The 21,854-nt window shown below is 39.0% G+C and overlaps 1 protein-coding gene across 1 annotated transcript in view; it reads right to left on the bottom strand.

Moving 5' to 3' along the window:
• LOC139044039 (sodium/hydrogen exchanger 9B2-like) overlaps positions 1 to 21,512 on the bottom strand; it is a 29,495-nt gene extending 7,983 nt beyond the window's left edge. Inside the window, exons 1-6 of the mRNA XM_070503645.1 lie at positions 21,380 to 21,512; positions 16,398 to 16,540; positions 15,409 to 15,536; positions 13,536 to 13,711; positions 9,953 to 10,059; positions 7,728 to 7,877 (exon numbers count right to left, since the gene is read on the bottom strand). Of these exons, the coding sequence (XP_070359746.1) occupies positions 7,728 to 7,877; positions 9,953 to 10,059; positions 13,536 to 13,711; positions 15,409 to 15,536; positions 16,398 to 16,538 (702 nt within the window). The 5' untranslated portion in view covers positions 16,539 to 16,540; positions 21,380 to 21,512. The remainder of the gene's footprint in view (positions 1 to 7,727; positions 7,878 to 9,952; positions 10,060 to 13,535; positions 13,712 to 15,408; positions 15,537 to 16,397; positions 16,541 to 21,379) is intronic.
• Positions 21,513 to 21,854: the final 342 nt, after the last annotated feature.

Below are 21,854 nucleotides of genomic sequence, written 5' to 3'. Positions count from 1 at the left end.
TCGGTGGCTCCTCCTAGCAGGATGCTTCCGCACCGGGTCCTGCAGCCCGGGTGGCTTCTCCAGAGCCAGGCTCCTAGGGTGTATGGCGGCCAGCAGCACTCAGCGGTCAGCAGCTGCCCCCAGCCTCCTCCTCGGGTGATTTCATAGCCAACTGCCCTGGGCAACATACCACCCCATACACCTTTAGAGGGTAGATTTCCAGCAACTTCTGCAGGCAGGGTACCATGGTGACTTCTCTGCCATCCAGTGAACCAAGGCTCTAACAAGGCTTGGATTCTCAGCCCTGGGTGCCGAAGTAGGTGGGGTGGGGTGGGGAGGTGGAAGCGGATGCTGCATCTCAGCCCTAGGGGTTTATAGCTGCTATTCCTATATTCTTTAGGGGCCTCTTTACATCTTACAAGACAATCCCTAGTATGGTTAATAATAAGCTTTCCCTATTCCAGTTACTATATGGTTTCTCATTCCTTCTAAGACCCTAATTGATATAAGTACTAACTTTATAACACACAATACAAAAACCCTTGGAAAAGATTGACATAATTGACTAGAATAAAACGAAAATATTTTGTGGCAAAAGAAACCATAAAAAAGGATAGGTGACAAACCAGGGGAAAATATCTGTACTATGTGTAACAGAATAAGGAGCAATATCCAATCAATAAGAAACAGACATAGAACCTAATCGAAAAATGGGCAAGGCATACGCACAAGTAATTTGTACCAGAAGAAACACAAGGGCCAAAAAACATGAGATACTAAAACTCAGTAATCAGAGAAACACAAATTAAAATGATATACCATATATTTTTTTGGGGGGGGGGAGCCATCATATTGGAAAAAAACACTAAAAAGTTTTAATAATGTCTAGTATTTATAAGACTGTAAGGAAACTCAGCAATTGGTAGGAGAGCAAATTGATAATGCTTTTTTTGTAGGGCAATTTAGCAGTACCCTTAACAGTGTCTAAGAATTTACATTTAACAGATTTTTTCAATCAACTAATAAGAATCTATGTTTTTGAACGACATTTTAACATTTTTTTACCATTTTTACACATCTAAGGATCTATACTTTCATTTACGTACTCAGCAGTTTGACAAAGGAGGATTACCTCGTTTCCCTATTTTCTTAATTTTTGTTATTTCTGGTATGTTTATTAAGGTGAAGATTCTATTTCCTCTTAGTTTATAAATGTTTAAAGACACCGTATATGAGGGGTTGGTTGATTTATTTATATAGTTCTATTCCTATATCATTATAAAGTTATGTTTTCACATCGTAAGGAATCAGATCATGACTGAGGTTCAAATTCTGCCACACACCAACTGCAAGCCACTCGCCTCTCAGCACCTAATTTTCCTCATTTGTAAAATGAGAGGTTTACATTAGATAACGTCCAAGATCCTTTATCACTTAATGACAGTGAATCGTCTGCCAAACTAAGGTCCAGATGCCACCCTTCTACATATCTTTAAATTTTACTTTTTAATTTAGTTTTTAGAGTATATCATAGCTAAAGTTCAGACTTTAGCTGATATCCATAGTTGTAAAGAACAAAAATCAACTCCATTAATTTTAGGTTACTTAGCCTTCTGTTGCCATGACTAATGGCTTAACAGAAGTCCTCGAAAGTATTTCATGTACTGAGAACTCCAATGAAAGCAGAGGCATATTGAGTTTTCTCTATCAAATTGTTTTTATTTCTAAACTTGGACAAAGGCCACAATTTGGTTTTTTTTTTTTTTCTCGCTGAGGAAGATTCGCCCTGAGCCAACATCAGTTGCCAGTCTTCCTCTATTTTGTATGTGAGCTGCTGTCACAGCATGGCCACTGATAGACAAGTGGTGTACATCTGCGCCTGGGAACTGAACCCAGACCACCAAAGCGGAGCATGCTGAACTTAATCACTAGACCACCAGGGCTGGCCCCACGATTTGGTTTTTGATTGTAATACTGTAGACTAATTTAATATCAGACATGGCCCTATATATTGTAAAACTTAAAGATGAGAGAGGAGCCACAATGTACCTTCTTGTGGGTTTTTTTGTAACTTCAAAACTAAAATGAATCTGTTTATAAAGAAAATAGAGGGGCTGGCCCCGTGGTGTGGTAGTTAAGTTTGGCACACTCCACTTTGGTGGCCCAGGTTTGCAGGTTCAGATCCCAGGCGTGGACCTACACCATTCATCAGCCATGCTGTGGTGGTGACCCACATACAAAGTAGAGGAAGACTGGTGCAGATGTTAGCTCAGTGACAATCTTCCCCAAGCAAAAATAAAAAGAAGAAGATTGGCAATGGATATTAGCTCAGGGTGAATCTTCCTCAGGAAAAAAAAAAGAAAGAAAAAGGAGTCATCAAATAGGCTAAGTACAAAAGAAGACATGAGTTCAGAGGAATGAAGACTGTGGTGTCCACTGAAAGTTAAGGCCACTTTACCTATCTGTATGCACCATTAGTAAGAATCTTCAACAATGGAAATCACTTTCCATTATGGACAAAAAGAGAAAGTTAAGAGAAACAGAAGTTTCATCATGAGTTAAATATCTACTTAAGCTGACACTTCTCTTCTTAGAGAGAAGATTTCAAGATTCAGAAGATTGAAAATATATCAAGAAAAACATCCTGTAGCTGTTAAAGTCATCAGAAGAAGCACTGCATTTGAAAACAGATGAAAAATATAGATGAAAAAGGCCTTAAAAAAGTGAGTGCATTTGAATACAATAATGGCAAGATTACAAGGAAAACCAAGCAGGAAAGTATGAGATAATGTCAGAAAACTACAGGCGCAAACAAAATTTTATAAAATATTGTAGCTTGTCAAAGCATAATTCAACAACAATATAGCTACAGCACTGAGTTTACAAGTGTTTTATTTCCATTTTCCCACATAATAGCCACAATAATTCTTTAGTGATTATTATTATTTTTCTCAGTGTACAGTTGAGGAAACTGAGTATTAGAGAAGGTAAGTGACTTGCTTGGGATTACACATCTAGACAGTAGAATCTCTGGGACTGGAATCCCAATTTCCATAGATTAAATTTTATGCTCTTTTTATTACATTGTGCTGCTCAGAGATAGTCATAAAAATTATTAGTGTGTTCTGACTAAGCACTTTGCCTTATATAGATTATTTCACTTAATCCTCCACTCTACGAAGTTGTTGCTATTATCATTCCCCACTTGAGAGATATGGAAATCGAAGACTGAGAAGTCAGATACTTTGTACATGGGCATACAGCTACTCAGGTGTAGGGCTGAGCTTAATCCAGGAAGTCTGAGTGCTCAGACCCTATGCTACACCATGGAACAAGGAGGAAAAGCAGTCCAAAACCTGGACTCATTGATTTGGTGCCTCCAGAAGTAGGGACTTGCCTGAGTACTAAATTAGAAAAGATATGGAGAGTGTCTGCCATATAAGTGATTCAATGAAGGTTTTTTTACCCTGTCTTTAGGAAATCATTTTCATATACTCAAACAGTGTGTTTTCATCCTGGCTCTGCCACTTATTAGCTTGGTGACCTTAGGCACTCTATCTACTATCTCTAGGCCTTGGTATCCTCATTTGTAAAATGGGTCTCGTATCTACCTCTCAAGGTTATTGCAAAGAATAAATGAGATAACATAGGTAAGATTTCACTAGGAAAGGAATCTTTAAGAAAAAATAAACTGAGGAAAGGTCATAATAAGAGATTGATAGATCGGACCACGTGAAACTATAAGATATTTGTGTGTTAAAAATGAACAATAAAAAAAGGCACAAAGGGCTAATATCATATATATAATCAGTACATTCAACTTTAGGAGATAATGGACAAAAAACCTATCAAAGAAAAAGAAAAAATACAAATAGCTAAATATATGAAAAAGCATTCAATTTTATTGTTAAGCAAGGAGGCATAAAACAAAAAAAGATACCACTTTTGACTATCAGTAAGGATAAAAATTAAAAACAATAATATTCTAAGGCAGTGTTTCACAAAGTGTGGTCCCCAGGGAAGCAGCATCAGCATCACCTGGTAACTGATCAGAAGTACACATTCTCAGGCCCCACCGTAGTCTAACTAAATCAGAAATTCGGGAGTGGGGTCCACAAGTCCAATTTAACAAGACTTCCAGGTGGTGCTAAAGTTGGATAAACATTATTCTAAGCTGATGACGATGTAATGATATAGGTACCTCACATATTACTGGTGGAAAAGTAAATGGATACAACTCTAGAAAGCAACCAGTTTGGTAATACGTGTCAAAAACCTAAAAATGTTCATGTTATTTGACCCAAAAAATTTAGCATTAAGAATCTGCCCTAAGGAAACGATATTGGATTTCAGCATAATTTAAAATAGCAGAGACTGGTTTTAAAAAGCTTATGGTGCATCCACGTGTGTGTGTGTGTGTGTGTGTGTGTGTGTAAAGAGACATACATAGGAGATTAACCAGAGGTAAATATGAAAAAAAAAGCTGTCAGTTCTCTCTCCGGGTTTTGGGATTACATTGATCTTCTATGTAATCAGCCAGGCTGCTGGCAATTCAGGCAAAGTTATGGCAAATGCAGAAAAACAGATGATTTGTTTGGTTTATAACGGTCTTTTCTACATGACTCACATCCTCGTTTTCTGAAGAATCGTGTAACCGGAACTGGCCGGGCCCCCTCCCTTGTCTTCTGCGCGAGTGGCTCACGTCCACTTGCGGTGGGCACCCGTCTTCCCCTCGACGTCTGTTGCTAAAACTACTCTTTTATGTTCTATTCCAAATGATATGGTTCCTTTTCACTGTTTATTTTTTATCCTATCATTTATTAATTTACAAACAATCTGAAATTGCAAAGTTTGGAAGTATAATGTTTTTAATACACTTGCTATATGTTATTCGAATAGATGTCGAAACATAAAAACGTGCCCTGCACAATGATGGTATATTCTGGTCACTTTGGAGTCGATAAACCTGAGTTAAATCCCAGTGCCACTTTCTAATTTTGTGACCTTGGACATGTTATTTAAGTCCTTCTGACTTACAGTCTCTATAAAATGTAAATGGTAATATTTTTTCAAAGGTTTTTTTGATGAGAATAAATGAGAATATCCCCTCACTGGCTAGCACAGGGCCATACGGAGTGGCAATAAAAATTGATTAATTCTCTTCCCTCTTTTCACCCATGACAGTATAATATAATGAGTTGGTTGTAATTTTTGAAGACTTTTAAACAAGTGACAACAGAAAGCATTTACCTATAAAATTCAATTTGAAGAAACTTACTACAAGCATATTTGAGAATTTTCCTGTTGAATAAATGAAAGGAAATAAACCAAAATAGTTTACAGAGCTGTTGGCTTTAGGTGGAGAAATTACAAATCATTTTTTCTTTCCTTTTATCTGACTTTTAAAAAATTTTTCAAAGTTCTACAATAAGCATATACCGCTTTCATACTCAGAAATCAAATAAACTTTATTCTAAACAATATTCTCTTTGGTAATTTATTTTTTTAAATGCTAAAAAAGGTTACCATTCAAAAGTGAAGGGACAGTTTGTAAAATGCTAATGTCAGGCAAGCTCCCAGATGCTCGACAAGGGTCACAGTGCACACACAGTGGCATGCCTTCACGGAGTGAAGACTGCGAGCTCTGTCCCGGACAAGGGGGCCAGAGTGCTCCGAGAGCAGTGCGCTGGTCAGCAGCCCAGGCAGGATGGAAGGCACTCAGCAGTGAGCGCTCAGCGAGGAGCCAGGGAGCTGAGATCAGACCTGAGACTGAACAGCAATGTGTGATCACCTGCCTCGGCCTGCAAGGAAAGTGAAGCCACGGAAAAGCAAATTTTGACAAGAGCAAATGTTTACAAGAGATGAGGGATGATAAGAGGACCCAATTTATACTGGGAAGTTTATGTTTTAGCTTTCCTCTTGTCAGATGTTAAGTTACGTGAAATCACAAAGGAGAATTTAATAATACGGGTGCTGCTAAGGAAAAAAAAGTAGACCTGAAATAAGCCTTACAGCCAAGCCTCCCCAGGAGGACGCAGCAGCCCTGGGCCCATGCAGTGCCTGCAGCAGGGCTCTGCAGAGCCTTGCTCCTTGCCTGCAAAGCCCAATCCACTGCGGCCTGCTTTCCTGGGGCCTCAGTCCCTTATCTACACAAGGCTCCAGGCAGCCCCACCAATCCACCCTCCTCTACAGCAAAGGGATGCCCAACTGCACATGTCTTGCCTCCCGAGAGTGAAAGCCTCCAACGGAGTGCCATGTGCCCACAGTGAAGCCCTGCCTCTACAGACCTCTGCAGAGACCGCTCACCTGCAGGGCACTGCACACCCAACCTCAGGACTGATAATCAACATATATTTTTCATGTAGTATTATTTTAAGCTGAATTATTTTCAACAGTTGTCTTTGGTTTTCCCAAATGATATATGTGTATTTAGTTTAGGTCACCCACATCTAATTTCTTCATGAAGCAGAATAGTATATGATCCTCTCAAGTTCAAATCCATAAAAATGTACCTTGAAATTAAATAAATGGCAACCAGCTAATTTCCATAATACACATAAAGGAAATGAATAATTTTAATGATCTTGAAAGTCAGTAAGAAAAACAGACAATCGTAAAAAATGGGCACAGGCTTTTGAATAAACTGGCTAGTAAATATATGACAAGATGATTAGCTCCACTTGTAAAGAAATACAAATCAGATCAATAATGAGAAACATTTTTCACCTGTCAGATTAGCAAAATATCTAAAGATTGAAAGTACACAGATCAGAAAAACAGATCCTTTCACAAACTGTTGGTGGGAATATAAATTGGTACTGCTGTTTAAGAGGGCAACTCAAGGGGCTGGCTGCATGGCTGAGTGGTTAAGTTCGTGCACTCTGCTTTGGCGGCCTGGGTTCACCAGTTTGGATCCTGGGCACAGACCTACTACACACCGCTTGTCAGGCCATGTTGTGGCGGCGTCCCACATAGAAGAACTAGAATGACCTACAACTAGGATATACAACTACGTACTGGGGCTTTGGGGAGGAAAAAAAGAGGAAGATTGGCAATAGCTGTTAGCTCAGGGCCAATCTTCCTCACCAAAAAATTTTTAAAAAGCATACGTTAAAAAAGGGCAAATTGATACTATCAAAAGTATCAATGTGCATACTCTTTCATAGAGAAATCCTATTTCTAGAAATTAATCCTATAGATACACTCAAAGATATGCTATATTTTGTTGATTTTAAGAAACACACTTTTTCATTTCTGAAATTAGGAAGTGATGTCATAGTTTAATTGGCAGCATTCTTTTTCTCTCTTGGTGGCATGTAAAATAATGGTGCTTCTTAGACTTGATAGTGTCTTAGTGGTATATGCAAGGATATTTTATTGATGCACTTTTTGTCTTGGCAGAAAATTAGAAACAATTTAAATGTCTGTTAAATTAAATTTAGGCAGGAAACTGGTTAAATAAAGTACAGTACAGCTATACAATGCAATACTCTGCAACCCTTACAAAGAATAAGGGAGGCATCATGGAAATATGACCATGATACATTTTAAGTAAAAACATCAAGTTATAGATTGGTATGTAACAGGAAAAAAGGAAGTGTATGTGTGCATTTGGGCATACATTTGTATATGTACAGAAAATAGCTCTTATGATTAATTTCATTAACTTGATATTATGAAAGTATCTGGAAAAAAACTAATCTAATCAGAAAGTAGTCATGAGAAGAAGAACTTAAAATGAAATTCACCTTTTCACTGCTCCATCCCATGCCTGCAAGGAAAGCCATGAGCAACGTACACAGTCCTCCTGACCCAGGGAAACCAAGATACACACTGCTGAACACCGACAGCACAGACAGCCCCAAAACAAGGCACGCCCGCTTCCATACAAGTTTGTCCTTGAGGAGAAAAAACGTGGATTAGCTCAATTATTTCATAGAACTGATTTTTAATTATTGATTTTTCCATATTCAGGACTTAGTAGAAAATAAAAATGTCTGTATCTGTGCACATAAATGCATGACATAACATTTACTTTCTTTTCCTTAACAAAAGTAGAGTTAGCATGTGTACAAATGCAGCTTCCCCGTTCAGGAACCTCAGTGAGCCTCCTCTGAAGTCATTGACGCAGAAGTCCGCAGGGCTGAACGGAGCAGCAGAAAAGAGTGTGTGGGCTTTGGAAGTGGACAAATTAGGGTTAAAATGCAAGCTCTTTCCCACCATTGGCTATGCAGTTGCCATATTACTTAGCCTCTCCAAGCTTTGTTTCCTCCTCCTTGAAAGCAGTTACATCATGGGGTTTTTGTGAAGCTTAAAGATATGATATCTCTATTATTTTTAGGTTCTCTATTTACTCTTTAATGTGATGCTCTCCAGTTCTTCTTTCTAAATCTTTGAATACCAAGAAACTCTAGGTGGCTGTAGACTGAGAGGAGTCTGTGGTGTTGATTTTTAAAATCTAAGCAATGTGCTCCTCTCTTTCGTTACTTGTCCCTGTTCAGCCTTTAAACTTCTTGATTGCTTTAGAAGGCAGCAGGTCCTTAGAAGGGTTCGACTGGAAGCGCACAGGCCCTGGCAGTGGATGAACTGAGTTCATACCCAGCTCTACGGCGTTCTAGCTACGTGACCTTGTTTAAGTCATCTCTCCCTGAGCCTCAGCAGTGAAATGGTCATATTAAAGGTATTCTCTTCATGGGTTATTGTGTGGATTGCACTAGATCAGCGCTTCCCAACAGAACGATCAGTGATGCTGGAAATTTCTATGTCTGTACTGTCTCTGGAAATGTCCTGTGTCTGCTGGAGCTGCATGTAGATAGTCGCTGCCCTGATGAGCACAGCGGGACTTTACTCAACTCACCTGTCATTTTATACACAGTAAGCAACAAAATGTAAGCCATCATTTTTCTTTGTACTTTGTTGCATAATTAGAAAATCCTTGAATTTTCTTTTATGCATTCATAAAATCTTTTACAGACTATTTTACTTGGAGTTTTTTTGCAGCACAATAAAAATTCAAATCAACATACATTCTGATAATGCAAACATTAATTTTCTTAATTAAAGTTTTACTTCAGTTAAGATTTGAATTCCATTCAAAATGCTCTGAAATCTCAAAATAACACCAATTCTTTTAGAAAAGAAAAGGTTTTTATATGTTTACCTATCAGAAGAGACTAAAGAGGGTAAAGGAAAACAAACAAGCCTTTGTTTCTCATTAAGAATCACTATGTACAGTAAAGAACTTCAATCTACTCGGTGAGAAAGAGACTATATTTTAATGAAATGTTAAGGTCTATCTATTTGATAGTATTAGAATCTAAGGTATTTTGACACTAAAACCGTGGGCCCAAAGAACCATTTTATATCTTGATTTAGTTGAGTATTATGAATAATAATAAAAATAAAAAATAAATTAATTAAAAAAATAAGACTTGCGGGGCTGGCTGGGTGGAGCAGTGGTTAAGCTCGCACGTTCCACTTCGGCGGCCCATGGTTGGCCAGTTCGGATCCCAGGTGCAACCTATGCACTGCTTGTCCAGCCATGCTGTGGCAGGCGTCCCACATATAAAGTAGAGGAAGATGGGTACGGATGTTAGCTCAGGGCCAGTGTTCCTCAGCAAAAAGAGGAGGATTGGCAGCAGATGTTAGCTCAGGGCTAATCTTTCCTCAAAAAAATGAAAATAAAAATAAGACTTGCATATCCTATTAGTTTGGAATTCATGTTATTTGTTTTACAGTGCAAGCTGAAGTGTACAGAATATAAATAGGAGAAGAAAATCCCAGGACTGCATTAACATCTTCAAGGTTTAGCTGTCTTCCTAAGCCTCACAGACAGCACTGACAGAGCAGCAAGCAGTTTTAAAATGGGGGTCATTTGCTAAATCACGTCCTTCACATGGCTCTGAGGGAGTGTTCCAGAATGTTTTCCCGTGACATTTTAGAGCACGACTTTCCCACAGATGGTTTCCTTTACCTGGTCACTGCTTGGGAAGTACTGAATAAAAAATCCAAGAAGAGCCCCAGCTGCCACACCAATTACTACCTCCAAAATGCCTCTGAGGACATTAAAAACCGTGGAACCTTAGACACACATAAAAAAAAATCTTCAGTCAGAACTCTAAATCCATAAATACAAAGACTTTACTTCAATCATCACACAAAGCATCTGATTACACAGAAGGAAAAGTTTACAGATATTTCCTGCTCTCCACAGTCTTAAATATATGTGACTTAAAGTGTCTAATAAAATGGGCCTATCTTATAAGAAAGGTATGCATTATTAGAGATAAACTTCAAAATAGGCATAAACTATGATTTGTGCACTTTTTTGTACATTTACTTCAAAAAACTTTACCTAAAGGGCCTAAGAAAATATGAAAGATAAAATTCATGATTCAGAGCTAATTGGTATGATATGCATAGGCTGGGTGAGTAGACTGATCTAGTTTTCAAACAGCCATTTAATAGCCTGATTTTTTTGTGTGTGAGGAAGGTTGACCCTGACCTAACATCCGTTGCCAATCTTCCTCTTTTTACTTGAGGAAGATTGTCGCCGAGCTAACATCTGTGCCAGTCTTCCTCTATTTTATGTGGGACACCGCCACAGCATGGCTTGAAGAGCAGCGCTATGTCCGTGCCTGGGATCTGAACCCACGAATCCTGGGCCACTAAGGCAGAGCACACGAACTTAAACCATTACCCCACAGGGCTGGCCCTACGAGCCTGATTTTAAAATAACAAATGTACACTGATTTTAGTAGGTTTGATATGTATAGAATACAGGAACTTAATTTGAGAATTAAAATCAAGAATCTTTTCTTACTATGATGAGTGTAAAGGACTCATTCCTTCTTGAATGTTTATTCTAAAAGCAAACTGAAAACAAATTATTTTTGAAATTGCTCTTAGAAGAATCTTTATTTCTTACTCAGCTTCTTTGAAATAATAGAGAGGTAAGTAGAACCAATATTTTCCCCCATATCATACAGAACTTAGGAAACTTTAATTAAAAAAACTTTGTGAACACATTGTGCAGAAAATTATATTAAAGTTGCTCAAAGGGGCCGGCCCAGTGGTGCAATGGTTAAGTTCACACATTACGCTTTGGCGGCTAGGGTTTGGCAGTTTGGATCCCGGGTGCAGACATGGCACCACTTGGCAAGCCATGCTGTGGTAGGCGTCCCACATATAAAGTAGAGGAAGATGGGCAAGGATGTTAGCTCAGGGCCAGCCTTCCTCAGCAAAAAAGGGGATTGGCAGCAGATGTTAGCTCAGGGCTAATCTTCCTCAAAAAAAAAAAAAGTTGTTCAACACATAAAGCCCTTCTTCACACACTATTCTAAGAAAAAATGTACTAACTAGTTATTGTGGGTTTTTGTCATTGTGGTTTAGAGTACACAATATGTCACCCCAAATATGCCACTGGGGCATAAGGATTATTCTGAGTTGAAGGCAATTGAGAAGAAGCAGATATAAGAAAAGCTCTCTGCCCTCTCACTATTTGCCCAAAAGCAGGACATACATTCATAAAGGTGTCCCCTCTCCTTTTTACCAGGAAGGACAGAAGTTAATCACTGAGACAACTTGGGACACTTATGGGCCCTTATCAGCCCCAAGACAGCACCAGAGGAATTCACATCACAAACTTTGCTAAAACAAGCCCTTATCTACCGTTAGGTCCCCATATGTTTCTTTTCCCACAATTTGCTGCCTCTAGAAGCTCAAAGCTCCTTTATCTTGTGCTTCTCCACATAATTATTGTTCTTTGCTAAAATGCTGAACAAGCCCAAATTCTGACCGCTCCTTTGACTTACTCATCTTTGAGGTCTTGTGTAAGCACAATGCACACGTTAATAAACTGTTTTTCTCTTGTTAGTCTGTCTCTTGTCAGTCTGATTACAGGGCCCCAGTCAACGAACCTGGTGTGGGAAACGGTTTTTCCTCCCCTACAGTTTCAATTATCTCTTGTATTTAAAAAAATGATTACCTCTGTAGTAGTTTTATTTAGCTAGGACAGCTCTCTATTAGGTAATAGTGTGACTGTCAAAAACATTTATCTGTGATAATAGTATACGTTGCAAGATATTACAGTAAATAATTTACTATAAATGTGTAGAAAGTAACTAACCACTTTCAGTCTCCCGTATAGTAAGATTGTTTAAAAGAAAAAAAGACTTCTTGGGCCCCACCTCTGAAAATTCTGATGCAGTAAGTCTGGCCGGGCCTGGGATCCACATTTTAAAGAGGCTCCAGGTAGCTCCTATCCAGATGGTCTAAGGACTGCATTTAGTAGGGCAGGGCAGAGGGTACAGAGTATTGTCAAGTAGGAAGGTTCTTCAGGCTAGCCCCACCCCCACCCCCACCCCTCAGATTATGAAAACCCCAGCAGCCACTCCCCACGGCCCTCCCTACCCTGCTCCTGTGTGATTTTAATGCAAACTCTGTTGCTCTAAAGCTGTGGTTTCCATTCCCAAAGATTATGATTTAAGTGGCCTAAGGTAGGGCCCACATATGAGTATTTTTAAAAAGTTCCCAGGTAATTATAGTGTGCAGCTGAGGCTGAGAACTATTGTTTTAAAGGTGTATACCAGGAAGCAGGGAGAATGTACGATTGGACAGGTACAGTAGAGTTAAAATAGAGACAAGGGTGTAGATTCGACCTAATTGGTAATAGAGAATCCTTGCTGGTGCTTGAACAAGAAAGTAAGACTATCAAAACAATGCTTTGAGAAGATTAATTCACCAGTGATACACGGTGGGGACTAGACGTAAGGCAACTTCAGGGTGTGGGAAGAGGTGAAGTACTAGGTAATTGGCATACGTCAAATATAGTCATAAAATGGGAGGATAACCATGGGGCAGAGAGACTGAGAACACAAGACTTTCTAAGGTGTGTTCCCACTAAATAATCTGAAGCTAAACTTAGCCCACAATTACATTTTGTCAATAATATGAAATTGCAAATCTTATCTTCCAGTCTTGGAAACAGATTAAAAAGTGAACTTAAATGTGTGCTGTCCCAAAGGATAATAAAGGTGTTGAATAACAGTAGGGAAAAAATGCCTTAAGTTCCTGTTTTATTACTACTTAAAACAAAATATGTCTGTATCAGACAGTTATTAAGTATTAATAAGATACACATTAAAATAATTATTTCCCCTAAAATGTTAAAGACGAGAGAACAGAAACTGTCCCTCCCACTTGGACTACTTTGTCCTTTGTGCTCACTGAAACACCTGCTCACCCTCTGTGCGCAGTCTCGAAGGCTGACCCTCCCGGGTGGCTGCATGCAGAAGCTGTTCTCCTTCTTTCGACTTTGCTCTTTTGAAGCCCCCTCACGCACCTACCACAGTACTTGAGCATTTTATATTTAGAGGGTGAAGGGAGTAAAGACAAGAAGCCACTGGTTTCTCCTTAGGTATAGAACTAACTCTTGGAGTTGCTTTTTCTATTTTAATTTGCCTTAATCAATTATCAAGGAAATATGCCACACTCACAACATCATATCTATGTCGCTAGAGCATAAGAGAACAGCACACATGAACTGATCAGTTTACCTGTGGAAAAGGCCATGCCCAAGCACGTGTTGAAGCCAGTGGTGGCCAGAATGTCATCAAAGCTGCCAGCAGCCATGAGTAAGGTCGGGACACCTTTTTCAACACCATAGCCCCCTTCCTGCAAAAGGAGCATTGAAGGCACCACCACAGCTGGAGACACAGCACCTAAGACAAAACTAAGCAGGCAGCACTTTAAATATTTATGATAGCATCTTCTTCATTATTACTATTATTAGTGAAATTATAATAACCTCCACTCTTTCAGAGGTTACACTTTAGACAATTACAGTCTTTCAAAGGCAGTGAGGTCCCAAACAGAAACACACGCACAGCTACAAGTTCTACAGAACACTTCTTCTGAGCGTGGCCATGGACAACTTGCGTTGGGACTACGCAGCCTGTCTGAAATCTGTATTTACGGCTGGTCTGGGAGACCTAATGGGGTGAGGCCCCAGGAATCTGCCTTCTATCTAAACAAAACATCCACGGCATGAGGTTTGAAAAACACGGCCATGGACTTTTTGGATTGGAATCCAGTGATGCGAGGCCTTCTATCAGGACCTGGCATGTAAAAATCAGACAACAGATTAGAAGAGGAAGGCCATAGTGACAGTAACAGTGACACTGATAACGGCAGCAGTAGGATAGCAGAAAGCATTTATGAAGCTCACTATGTACCTAACACCATTTTAAGCACTTCACATATATTAACTAATTTAATCCTCACAACCACCCTATGAGGTAGCTACAATCATTATCTTTGTTTTGCAAATGAGGAAATGGAGGCACAAAGAGATTAGGTAATTTGCCGAAGATCACATACTGGAAAGTCAGAGCCGAGATTTGAATCTAGGCAGTATAGCTCGAGAGTGTTAACCGTGAGAAGTAAGTAGTTCTTACTTCTTGCCTACTTATCAGCACCAAATTATTATTATTTTTTTTAAAGATTGGCACCTGTGCTAACATCTGTTGCCAATCTTTTCTTTTTTCTCCCCAAAGCCCCCCAGTACATAGTTGTAGACTGTAGTTGTGAGTGCCTCAGGCTGTGCTATATGGGACGCCAATGCCACCTCAACATGAGCCGTGGGGCTGGCCCCAACACCAAATTCTTACCAAGTACTTTCATATTTATTTACTTCTTATGGCTCTTAAATCTTAGAAGTAGGAACCAGGGGCTGTCCCAGTGGCATAGTGGTTAAGTTCATGTGCTCTGCTTCGGCGGCCCAGAGTTTGCTGGTTCAGATCCTGGTGTGGACCTATATACTGCTCATCAAGCCATGCTGTGGTGGCATCCCACATAGAAGAACTAGAAGGATTTACAACTAGGATATACAACTATATACTGGGCCTTTGGGGAGAAAAAAAAAGAAAAGAGGAAGCTTGGGAACAGATGTTAGCTCAGGGCCAATCTTCCTCACCAAAAAAAAAAAGAAGAAGAAGAAGAAGAAGAAGAAAGAACTAACAGCAGGAGGAAAATACAGCAGAACAGATAATCATAAGAGCCTGGTGAAAGGAGGAGGAGGCCTGTGCTAGGTGTGGATCACCGTTGAGCATTCGTTATCCTTTGTATGGACTTTGAGGAGAGATCTGGCATCTCTCACTGGCATGGAATCAGGCATAATAAAAGTCTATTACTTCCTCAATAGTTTAAATTATTATAAAACTGTCAAAGTTAGCACCTACAAAGACATACACTATATTTTGAAGTTATAATGTTTATATGCTGGTATATTAATAGTCATAATATTATGCTGGAATATCTGTATTGTATTTTCTGATGTCCTTACGAAAATATTATGCATTCACTTGTATAGCGTCAGAGAAAGTCCTAAATGTCCGTGTGTATTTTCATACGACAAAGAAAAATCATTACCCCAGTATAAATCCCCATTGCCACGGCAAACCCATTAGGAAGTGGGCAAGAAGAGCAGATGAGCATGCCTCCACAAGACAGGGACCCATGGCTAATCTTACACAGACACCCTTCAGCTTCCTCAGGGCCTGAAATATAAAAATAGACATACGAAATAACCCTCTAAAGACACACAGAGAGAATGACATTAAATGCTTTTTCTTCAGTGTTCAGACTGTCTGGATCATCCATCATGAATTTTCCAGGTAATGAGTTTTATTTAACAAACATTTCAGTGTTCTAAGTGTTTTAGAGTTGGCTTATTAGTCCTCATAGCAACCTATGACACAGGGGATAATATTATCATCATTGTTTAGATTTTCTCATCCAAAAAGGCACAAGTTAAAGCTGTTCTCCAAGATCATGAAATTAGTGAGTGGTGGAGCTTGGTTTGAGCTCGGCCAGGCTGCTTTCAGAGTCTGTGCTCATAACCTCCACACTAGCTGATCTAACCGTCTCGGTGTTGGCCATATGTATAATTTGTGGCCCCAGAATGAACCGGATGTAAAGGCAATCCTCAAGAACATTCATTCCTGCTTTCAAAAGCAAACACGAAAAAAGCACACTTTGAGACTCATTCTGTATGCTAGGCAGTTTTCTGAGCCAGCATAGTTAGTCCTAAACACTCGTATAGGGCTTTCCACACCAAAAATATGATGTCTTCTCTCTCACAACCCTTATTTATAACTACGGCCTGTATCTCTGTCAGAGAAAAGGGGAGCCTTTATTCTTGGTGCTGTCCCTAGATAGACAGTAACTCCACCTTTCTCCAAGAGAGAGTATGGGAACATCTTTTGGGGACAGTCCTGTATGAAATAAATTTCATTCTGTCGTTCTGAATGCTGTGCAAAGTGTCCACATCCATTTCCTAAAGCTCAGTCATTCTAAATACTTGCAATATTGGAAGAACAAAATTCCAAGTCAATAATTAGAAATTTATACTTCAATACCTGTGGATCAAGCCCAAGGCCAGCACGAACCAATATGACAGATAGTGCTATGCTTCTCAAAGCGGAAGACCACTTCTGCTTGATCTGTACGTTATCATTGATGACAGGGATATTTCTGATGAGAAACCCAGCAAGCAGCATGCCTGGGATGGAGAAATCAAACAAATCTTTAGTTTTCAAATACAGAAAATATTTTCAGTACTTTAGATGTAGAAGAGACTATCCCAGGATTATAATCCCAGGAACCACTTCTTTTATGCTTAGTCCTTAGATGAAATTATGTCAAACTTTTGATGAAAAAAAAAATTACAGGAGCTAAGAAAAGGCTTTAATATGCAGATAAAAATGAAAGATTAGAATAATTAATAATTCATTAATAATTGAACCTGAAAGAGAGAAACAGGATGTAGTATTTGGGTAGAAAGTATGATCAAATTCTGAATATAAAATGTTTTAATACAAGGCCCAATTCAGTCATCTCTTTGTATGCAAACAGCAGAAAGATTCTAAAATTATTTACCATGCCAGATTACTTGAAATATCAATACCTATATGGGCTCTATTTTACCTATTTTCAAACCAGATAATTTAATAAAAAACATATAACCTGCTTTGCAAAGGCTTAGAAGTGAGTTATCATGAAATAGACATTGTTCTGTCATGTCAGCTGGTGGCTCTTCTTTCCTTCAGCCATTCAACATTTATCAAATGCCTTCGGTACTTTCGACACTATAGTAGGTATTAGAGATATTGCAATGAACAAAGGCTCAGTACTATCCCTCAACAAGCTTTCAGTCTATGGGGGCAACCTCAATTTTATGGAAGCATGAGGAGGCCTTATACAAGCTGAGACAAGGAAGGGTGAGTCAGCAGGGGCCAAAGAAGGGGAAGGGGAATGAAGAAGGGGCTGGAGAAGTTGAGAAGTTTCTGGGAGAAATAACAGTTTCTTCCAAGGTATGAAGGGAAAGTGTGACACATTCTGGGAACTGCAAGTAGTTGAGTGTGCCTGAGGAAGCCGGGTAGTTTGTCAGAGAATCCTGCCCTCCCTGATACCACATGCCCAGATAGGGGAAGGATTTCTCCTCAGAGACTGCAAGCCGTCCACACTCCGTTCTTCTCCAGCAGGACTCTTTTCTTACCACGTCCTTATATGGACCACACTTCAAAGGACTAAATAAATTTACTAACTTTGGGTTGTTTTATATGTAAGCTATGAGAATAGAGATGAATTACAAGTATAGCTTTTTGTGACTTGTTCCAGACACCATTAGGCAAGGAAGCATCTCTTCCAGGCATTTCTCATTGCTGCCATTTAATCTAGAAGAAGTTATGAATTCTGCAGTCATGATCTTTCTAGAATTTTTGAAAGTAAGAACCAGCCTACAATAGCTGTTTTTAAAAGAATAATAATATATTTGCTCATGATAAAATTAAACCATGACAGACAATGTAAAGTGACCAGTACATGTCCTACCCCAAGTGCAACTTTCCAGCTTCATTCCCCAAAGGTTTCCACTGTCCAGAGTTTTCTGTGCCCTTCCAGAAAGTTTCTCTACCTATTAAAGCATGCTTCTCTGTGTGTGTGTACGTGTGCTCTTTTGCACTGGACACAAATGAGAGCATGTTTAAATACCATTGTATAATCTGTTTCTTTTCCACTTAACAATATATCGTGGACATATTCCCAATGATGCACATATATATTTGCCTTGTTTTTTTTAATAGTTGGAATAGTTTCTCGTTGTGTGGAAGTACCATAATTTTTGGACTAAGTAAGGGACTTGAAGGAACTTTCCAGACTTTTCATTACAAACAGTGCTGAAATGAGCACAGTATTTATTAACTGCATGCCAGACCCTTACTCTACCCTGGTAATGCAGAGGCGAGCTACACCAACATGGGCCTTGTCCACATAGAGCTTACATATTTGTAGGTTTGTGCAAGTATATCCATAGGATAATTCTTAGCAGTGGAAATGTTAGGCTCCAGGGTACAGTGTATATCATTTTTATAGATATTAATGAATTACCAGCCAAAAATGCTGCACTAACCTTACATTTCATTAATTTGTCAACAGTTCTTTACTGAAACTTAAAATGTGAATCTAAACCAGCCCTAAATTGATTATAGCATACAACTACCTGAAATCAAAAGGAATAATAGTCTAATAAGAACTCACAAATATGTAGGAGTTTCTTTTGGAGTTTTGGAGGGGATGAAGGAGCATTTTTCATTTCTGAGATGAATGTACAAACAATTTCCCTGAGACAGTTCTGTTTGCCGATGGCCTCCGTTGATGTGGCCACCTGACTGTGATTAGGAAGGCGCCCCCTCTGGCCTCTGAGCCCCTGGGGGGGCCTTTCCCTTGGGTGTGGAGAAAAGAATACCTTCTTTGATAAGGAGTATTCTTCTTTCCTCCTTAATTTCTATTACGGAAATTTTTTAAAACATGCAAAAATTATCAATACATGGCCAATCTTATTTCATCTACTCTCAAGTTATTTTGAAGCAAATCATTATTGAAAAAAATTTCCAGCAACCCAGACCATCAGCAAAGGAAACAGTGTCCTAGGAAAGTTGTTTTCACATTCATTTTTGGAATAAAAAATGCTCCTTCATCCTCCATCTCTGGCAATTATTTCAATGAATTTTTAAAAATATGGAATAGGCAATCACCACACATGTCTGCCTTAACAAGTCTTCTTTATGGATTCAGATAATGTTTCAGTTTTAGATACTGGCCCTAATACGCTAAGAGCCAGTAAACTTCTGTCACAAACGTACCACTATAGAAAGGGATGGTAAGACACATTACGTACGTGACTTTTAAGAATGATTTCAGTGACCTCAGGAGATTTCATGTAATCACAAAGCCCAAGGATTTATCATTTTGCAACATGTGTATTTTGCTTGTTGCAATAACAGGCATGGAGTGGAAAAGAGAAGGATGAGGTGTAAAGGGCCTTTTCATGGCGTCTAGAACAGTAGTCCTCAACTTAGGTTGCATATTAGAATCACCTGGGAGCTTTTAAAAATTCTGATACCCAGGGCTACTCATTCAATTAGTTCAGAATCTCTGGGGTGGGTCCCAGGCATCAGCTTTTTAAAAATTTCCCAGATGATTCCTACGTGCAGCCAGGTTTGAAAACTTATGATTTTTCTGTGGAAAGTGTGGTCTTTGAGCTTATTAGAAAGGCAGAATCTCAGGCCTCACCCCAGACCTACTGAATTAGAGTCTGCATTTTAACAAGATCCAAGGTCATTCTCTGGATAATAAAGTGTGAGAAGCTCTGACTTAGATGCAGGGGTTAGTAAACATTTTCTGTAAAGGGCCATACAAGAAACACTGCAGGCTTTGTGGGCCACATGGTGTCTGTTATAAGTTCTCAGCCCTGCCACTGTAGTATAAAAGCAGCCACAGACAATATGTAAATGAATGAGCATGAGTGTGCTCCAATAAGATCTTATTTACAAGAAGAGATGGTTTGCCAACCCTTTATCATAGCACACAGGCATATTTAGAAACAGCCCCCCTTTTGTTTTTTGGTGAGGAAGATTTGCCCTGAGCTAACATCTGTGCCAAGCTTCCCCTATTTTGTATGTGGGACGCCACCACAGCATAGCTGACAAGGGTGTAGTCCACAGCCAGGACCGGAACCCACGAACCTGGGCCACTGAAGCAGAGTGCACGGAACTCAACCACTACACCACCGGGCTGGCCTAGAAACAACCCATTGTCATAATAATTCAATTAAAAACTTTAACAAAAAGCACCCATGATAAACAATATGAATTAAGTGAAATAACTTGAATTTTACCTAAATTGAAAAATATATTGAGAAACAGTGTAGAGTAAGATGTAAATAATTCTACTTCTTTTTACATTTAGTTTCAATTGCTCACCACAAATTCACAAGAAAATAATTTTGGTCTATGTTAACCAATCCTGAGGTCCTCACTAATAGAAAAAAATTTTTACTTAGGAAATGTGTGTGTGGGGGGGGGTCTGGCCCTGTGGCTGAGTGGTTAAGTTCATGCACTCTGCTTTGGCAGCCCAGGGTCTCACTGGTTTGCATCCTGTGCACTGACCTAGCACCGCTCATCAGGCCATGCTGAGGTGGTGTCCCACATAGAGGAACTGGAAGAACCGACAACTGGAATATACAACTATGTACTGGGGGCCTTGAGGAGAAGAAGAAATAAAAAAAAAAGAAGATTGGCAACAGATGTTAGCCGAGGGCCAATCTTTTGAAATAAAAAAAGGAGATGTGTGCAAATATGCATGTGTAAAAGGTACATGGTTTTTAAATAAAACTTAATGATTTATAAATCTGTGAGAAAGGGACACAAAATGTCTTTTGTGGTATACTGAAAGTAGTACACTGAAATTTTGTAATATGGAATTTTTAAAAGAAACATTAAAGATATAATACCTAGTTTTAAGACTAATTTTTACGTGTCGTATCTGCACAGTTCTCATGGCCTCTGGAAGAATAGTTTTGTAATACATGTTGGAACTTCACTCGTTTGTCAATGATGTGAGTGACTGACAACATATTAAGCCCTGGGCTGCAGCATTTGCTGATTTCTGTATTACAGATACTTCTACCAGGGCTGATGTTAACCTACCAACCTGACGTCATTGAACGTGGAGCTGGGAACAGATGGGCAGTGACACACCGTGATATAGTATTTCCATAATCTCAAGAGGAGAGATAAGAGGAAAATGTAGTAAAATAATTAAGAAGTGATTGGTTTGAGTATTGCTCTTGTGTTTAATGCAAGTTATTTAATTGTAAGTATATATAATTTAATTTTCAAATTGCTGTTTACCAACTGGCTCATAAAACTCATCACAATTTAACAATCAGCTTTAAGGGCCAGCACAGCAAATACAGAAATAGTTTATTCCTTTATTTCCCAAACTACTATTTTAAAAATATGATTTACTCTGAAGGACACAGGAAGTGTTTGGTACTTACCAAGAAGAGGAGGTAGTGGAGGCAACGTAGGTAACTTAATGAGCCCCAAAAGTTTCCCTCCAAAGATGGCACAATAGAACAGGATTATAATTCCAAATAGGTTTCCTCCAGGAAGACATTCACTGCCAGTAATTGACCACACTACAGCCCACAGAAGAACAAGGATGGTAACTGAAATAAACCAGGAAAACTTCTATCAATAAGTTGTCATATGTCGGTTTTGATATAATCTAAAAGTTTTTAAAAATAAATACTGAATACACATACAAATATTTACAACCATGTGTAAGTTTGAAGAACACCAGTGATATGAACAACTGGGTAATTACCAACCATCTGAAGAAATAGGATACTACCAGTGCCTTGAAGGCACCTCTGTGTTCCTCTTAATCCCATCCCCCATCGCCTTCCACACTGCTACAACTACTACCTTGAACTTTTTTCTTTTTACCATTCCCTTATTATTCTTTTTAAT

This window comes from Equus asinus, unplaced genomic scaffold (genome assembly GCF_041296235.1).
Source record: "Equus asinus isolate D_3611 breed Donkey unplaced genomic scaffold, EquAss-T2T_v2 contig_536, whole genome shotgun sequence".
NCBI lineage: Eukaryota > Metazoa > Chordata > Mammalia > Perissodactyla > Equidae > Equus > Equus asinus.
The sequence above is the reverse complement of the archived record's forward strand: the minus strand, read 5'-3'. Positions and strand labels throughout refer to the sequence as shown.